The sequence below is a fragment of the Echiichthys vipera genome (assembly GCF_963691815.1).
Source record: "Echiichthys vipera genome assembly, chromosome: 1".
Classification (NCBI taxonomy): domain Eukaryota; kingdom Metazoa; phylum Chordata; class Actinopteri; order Perciformes; family Trachinidae; genus Echiichthys; species Echiichthys vipera.
In genome coordinates this window covers 12,550,559-12,556,667 of record NC_139826.1, presented here as the reverse complement: position 1 = coordinate 12,556,667, position 6,109 = coordinate 12,550,559, and the positions used below count along the sequence as shown (strand labels likewise).

The window sequence follows — 6,109 nt, the reverse complement described above, 5'->3', positions numbered from 1 at the left end:
AATGGAACATTGTACCTACGAGAGACAAGAGCCTCCTAAATCCCCGGGTCACTTTCACTTTGGAGCGGTGAAGCGAGTGGGGGTCGGGGGGGTTGTTTCAGAGAAATGTTGAATAAAGATAATTTAGAAAATGGGCTCTAGCACAGTGCTGCCTCTGTATCCCCCCCCCCCCCCCCCCCCGTTCCCTCCACACACTGAACTCCCCAAGGCTGCTCTGCTCATGTTTGTTTTGATTTTGCTCCCAGAATCGGGGTGGTGCGTGTGTGTGAGGGGGTGAGGGGTGATGTTGGAGGACTTTAAGATGCATGGCAATGGTTAAGGAAGTAAGACAATCTAACTAAATTAGAGGGAGTCATGCTATACTGTAGCTGTAGGCCACTTTGTTTCTCTATCTCGCTGTTTTTACGATACAATAGACAGTTGGAAGTGCTTGAGGATTCTTGTGGTTAACAAAACATCAGGAGAAGCTGTGCAGAAAATGTTGGAATTTGCCACCCATAGGTCATAGTCATGTATTTTTATCAGACAATAGTGGCAACAGTTCGAACTGAAACCCTTCTGACCTGATCAGTTTCTTTAACTAACTATGCATAGTGACAGAACTGGGGTCTTTGTTGCTGCAAGGAACAGGAAAGAGCTGGATGAAAAGGTTGAAGACAGGCTCAATAAAATCTGTTCTTTCAGGTCCTGGAAAACATTTCACATTTAGTTTAATTTTCTACTCCTGTCACTGCATTTTTGGTACCTTTTTGAATGTGACTAAAACTCGAAATTTGCAGAGCAGGTGAACACTTTACACCTATGATACGTGACTCTTACAATTTGTTAATTCATTTTTTATACAAGTGTTTTACAAGCCCCTGAATAGCTACTCACACACAATTTGGGTTTTGGTCACTAGCAAGGATTGTGAATATACTGCAAGTTCTGCTGATTCCAGCTCAGTTATTCATTAACTGTCTCTCTACCTTCCTCCGCTGAAATCATGGTGGTTTAATTACAACTTGTAAATTGTAAGTAGAATCCTAATATGTCTTTTTGCTCAAATGAGAATGGATTACAACTAGACACTTAAAATTCCTCACCAGGTTTCACTTACACTGACCTAATCCTTTAAAAATTAGACAGAGAAACATGGCCACATCCACTGCTTACTTTCAAGTCACTTGGCTGACTTGACAAAGAACTTATAAAGCCAACGTATAAATAGTTCATACGTAAATCCAATATGGTGAAGTAATCCTGAAATCTTCAAACAGTAACTGTTCTTTTTACTTTCTGTCTTGATCTCTCTGTAGACAAATCACATCATTACAAAAGTTTAGCACATGAACATTTTATTATAAAACTCACCCTCCCGCATGGAAGACACCGCTCTGAATCATTTACTGCTATGTTCCAATAGACTGAGATGAAAAACTGAACACTCTAGTGTGTGTGTGTGTGTGTGTGTGTGTGTGTGTGTGTGTGTGTGTGTGTGTGTGTGTGTGTGTGTGTGTGTGTGTGTGTGTGTGTGTGTGTGTGTGTGTGTGTGTGTGTGTGTGTGTGTGTGTGATCTGAGCTACATTTGTGTGTATCTTGTATTTAATGCACGTAAGGGTCTGTGGGCAGACACATGACTTATTTGACTGCATACAATTGTAAAATATATACACATTCTTCATATTCTAGTTTCATAATTTAACATTTAGCAACATTATTCAAGACTTCATAACAAAACAAAGATTAGTTTTAACACAATTTCAAGTGGCAAAGACACGAAACTGGCAGCTTCATTACAAGTGACCAATACTAACAAAACACTTTTTCATTTCCCTTTTTGCTAAACAGCTTATTGTATACTCATGGATGAAAGAAGTGAGAGTGAAAGACTCCTGGTTCAAATCCCTGGATTGGTGTAGACCTTGGGACAAGTAACATTAGTCCTGTTAGCTGCTCGGTAGCCGTACAGACAACAAAAATGAATATGATGAATTGTTCTGAAATACTCAAACTGAACTGAACTCTATCTCTGAGTTTTTCTTCATTTGAGTTGCATCTGTATTTGTGCATTTCTTTAGAGATCACATTGTGACAATCCTGAATGTAAAAAGCACTCTATATGTTTAGTTAGCAACACTCACTCCTTTAAAGGTCCCATATTATGCTCATTTTCAGGTTCATAATTGTATTTTGGGTTTCCACTAGAACATGTTTACATACTTGAATGTTCAAAAAACACAGTATTTTTCTCTGTTTTAGCACCTGTTTCCTTAAGACCCCCTCCAAAAAATAACCAGTCTGCTCTGATTGGTCAGCGTTTCAGGATCTTTTGCATCTGCACTCTCTAAACCGTCAGAGCCGGATATGACTGTAACGTTACAGTAGTGTCATTTTCTACCTATATACAGTATAGTTGTGACATCCCAACCGTACAGAAGTCCTGACAGCTCGTTTAAAGGCACAGTTTCTGAATACAGGCGGTGTGCATTTCTCTGTGGATTGAGCATTTCCATTCTTTCACAGTATTTACATAGCACCTCAACCTGCTTTGTTATCAAAAAGAAATTGGCAATCTCACTACAATATGGGACCTTTAATTAGTTTGATGTTCATCAGTATTTGTGCATTTCTTTAGACAATCCTGCCTGTTAAAAGCAATCTACTTGTAGCCTACAGCTCTTGTTTAGTTAGCAACACTCTCACTCCGTTAACAAACACTGTGTGATACAAAATGATTAACATACATTCAACACATGTTCGATCATTCATACCAGACTACTGCTCATACGGGAATACATTGTCGTTCCTGCCGTAACTTTGCTTTATCAACTGTTTGTTGTGTGGTTGCCTCAGCGTTAATACACTGCAGATAAGGCAGAGTATGACTTGGCGTTTGGTCTGGCAAACCTTAATATCAAGTAAATGTCCTTTCTTTGTGTGATGAGCTCAAGAGAACGTATTGCAACAACTTCCGCCTGAATCACACAGTGTGTCAAGACACTTAATCACCCATTTATAACAAAGCCGAGCAGTGTAAACGTGGTAAACCTTTTATCATGAGCAGTGTGGTGGACAAACTCCAGGTATGACATGTTGACCTATTCGCACCAGCAACAGACAGCTTTTCCCGGCTTGTTGCTTCAAGTGTGAAAGCAGTAATAAAGACAGGGGGTGTTTTAAAGGCGTGAAAGGGGGCAGGCTGTAGAGAGGAGGAAGAGGGGCTGGGGGGTGGGGTGTCTCAGGAAAAGTTCTATAAAACAATCTCACATGGGGGAGGGGAGCCAGACAGAGGGCTAGAGAGCCGCTTCAGTTAATTTCAGTACTTGATCCAACACCCTTGCCGGTCCTTTGACTATTCCCACAAATATTTGAAGTGTGGTTGCTGCAACAATGCTGAGGCCCCTGAAATGAAGAGCAGAGCAAACAGAGACTGGATGGGTCCAATGTTTGTCTAAGGTCTTAATAAAGCCACACTCCAAGTACCATTGAAGCAAACAAACAGGAGCTGTTTAAAGGCACTTAACTTGGCAATGCCCTGTACTACAAAGTCTGGTGCGGTTCACATCCGCTCATCATTACCTGCAAGTGATGCCATTATTGTCAACAGGCTTCAACTGTAAGCGCTGTAAGGCCATCTACATGTGAAGATTTGAATCTGACATTTTAAAAAAGCAGCTCTCCTGAGTGAGATGTGCTCAGAGAAGAATAATTATGCAAATTGTACGGTTGTGGAAAGCATACACAAATCACTACTGTGCTCATGGTTGCCCTGCAACTAAAATGGAATGGCAGGGAGGCGTGGGGTTGAAAAAAATACCTTCCCTTATCCAGCAGACCTCGGTTTGAAACCTGTGCCAGCAAGCCAGTGCCATGCTGAGGTGTCTTTTTGATCAAGTCTCTGATTCCAAACCAACTCCAGCTGGATTCTTAGCTGGACACTGTCATTTATATATCCAACAAAGTTTCCAAGTACCCATTGTCTCAGTACAATATCCGTGCTAGAGGAAGGAACAGGAGCATCAGGCGGCTGGGCAACCTCTGAGAAGCAGAGGAACGATCAGTATTCACCTCCTCTTTGTCATTTTTAGTGTCATAGTCCTCATCCTCATATATGTCATCCACATCAGGCTGGTCTGAAATAACAATGTGGTCGCCTATGGAGCAAAGTTTGCTCATGTTCTCCTTCACCACTTCACAGAAAGGCCTCTCCACCCCATCGCAAACACAGCGGTTCAGCAGCATGCCATTTGGGATGAACAGCATCTGCTGAATGGTGGCTTTACACTTGGAGGAGCACTTCCTGCCATTGAACAGCTGTCCGCAGTATGACAAGTAGGCCGCGAGGGAGGTGTGGCAGTTGCTGTCTTCCTCGCAGCGCTGCCGGGCCTCCATGCACCCTATCCCCCCCGCATCGCTCGGGTGTCTGCGGGGGAGGCACGGCTCTATGGCGCGCTTGGCGCTGAGACACTCACGGTCCTGTGCGCAGTCGCAGGTCTCCAGGTCTGGCCCGCTGCGGGTGTGATTCAGCCTGATCAGCGCGTTGATGCAGTGGCTCGGACACTGCCTCCTCGTTCCCCTGATGTTACCTTCACAAGCCGCTAAGTATTGGTTGTATGCGAGATCGCATCCGGGCTCCTCGTGGCACCGAAGGAGCGCCTGCCAGCAGATTAGCTGGGCATCTAAGGCCACCAGCACCCATGGGAGAAGTGCCAGGGCGCTGAACCAACATTTCATGCTTGGATGGAGTTCTGGTTCGGTGGCGTGTACTTTCTCCACATTAGGATCAGGACAATGTAGCCTACACACTGAATCTCACAGACTGGAGTTCATATTCCATACATGCAACCAAGCAGTTTGTTACCAACACAGTTGAAGAAAATACACTCGGTCTTTTATAAGTTATCCCCGAAGTTGCACGTAACTTCACTGTGCCTCCCCCTGGTAAGCTTTGCAGCAGTGGAAGTCGGGATCTGACTCGGGAAATCACCACGCGTGGCTGCAAAAAAGAGAAAGAGCGCAGTAAAAGTCATTCCGGGCAGCGTGTCCGTTCAAAAGTGGGGAAATCATACTCCAAACTGCAGCCCGAGTCTGCTCCATGCCACCGGTGCAGATCTGAGGTGGACACCGAAACGCGCCGCAGGGCTATCCAAAGTTAACGCGCTCTCTTGCCGCAGTTATTGTCCACAACTCACTTTGTACACTTGAACTCATCTTTCTTGCCATTGTTGGTTTTGATTCTTCCTCGCAGCTCCGACACTTTAAACATCCATCCACACATTCCGATGTTGTTGTTTTTTTTTAGTTGGAAGAGTTTTCTGCCGGTCGCATTTTGTCCCGCTACGTGCGTCTTTGTCTCTCTTCTTGCTGTTACGCTTCACGGTCCGCCGAGCATTTCCCCACAACACCCCTCCCTCTGTGGAAAAAAAGAAAGAAAAGTTTACCCCCCCCCCCCCTCCCCTGTCTCTCTCTCGCTCTCTCTCTCTCTCTCTCTCTCTCATTTACAACCCTGGCCACCGATTGGTCGTCATTGAGGAGTCAGCCGTGGGACCCGTTTCCAGGCTTACAGCAGCACAGCTCTGCGCACAAATCCTCTCACTACATGACGAGATAGGCTGGATAAAAAAAAAAACGTTTATTCCTCGCATGAAACCCAGGTCTTGTGTGGTCCGCTTGTAGAAACACAAGTGAAGAGGGGGAGGCTTGCAAAACGCATTCCTTTGCAAGAAGCTCACATCTGCAACTTCACCGCTCCACTTTTCAGCACGAAAAAACAAATATGTTCCTTTTTAGCCACAAACAGAGCCGTGGGGGGGGGGGGCTCTGTAATAACTGCCTGGCCGTTGAGAGTTTTCACTCAAAGGTCCTCGTTAATTGTCGCTCTTCCCCCCACCCCCCGCCCTGCCTCTCATTCTGCAGCGTTTTTAAGTCTCGATTGATAGAAGAGAATGGGAGAGAATAGTATTTTCTGGACCGTTTCACCCCAATTGTGTCAGATTGGCCATGCAGTGGCCCAGTGTCTTGCAGGCTGAAGATTGTCCCCGCACTGCGGCCTATCAATAGAGAGGGGTTTCAGCATCAATATATTTTACAGCTATCCCCTTTCACACCACACTTGAGAACTACCAAC

The 6,109-nt window shown here is 44.8% G+C and overlaps 1 protein-coding gene across 1 annotated transcript; it reads right to left on the bottom strand.

Moving 5' to 3' along the window:
- Positions 1-3,788: 3,788 nt before the first annotated feature.
- LOC310959340 (growth arrest-specific protein 1) lies at positions 3,789-4,764 on the bottom strand. Its single transcript, XM_083930645.1, has one exon. The coding sequence runs from the start codon at positions 4,714-4,716 to the stop codon at positions 3,964-3,966; it is 753 nt and encodes a 250-aa protein (XP_083786771.1). The 5' UTR covers positions 4,717-4,764; the 3' UTR covers positions 3,789-3,963.
- Positions 4,765-6,109: the final 1,345 nt, after the last annotated feature.

What these genes read in the sequence shown, in the direction of transcription:
- LOC310959340 (XM_083930645.1), bottom strand. Translation starts at nt 4,716, where the DNA reads ATGAAATGTTGGTTCAGCGCCCTGGCACTTCTCCCATGGGTGCTGGTG.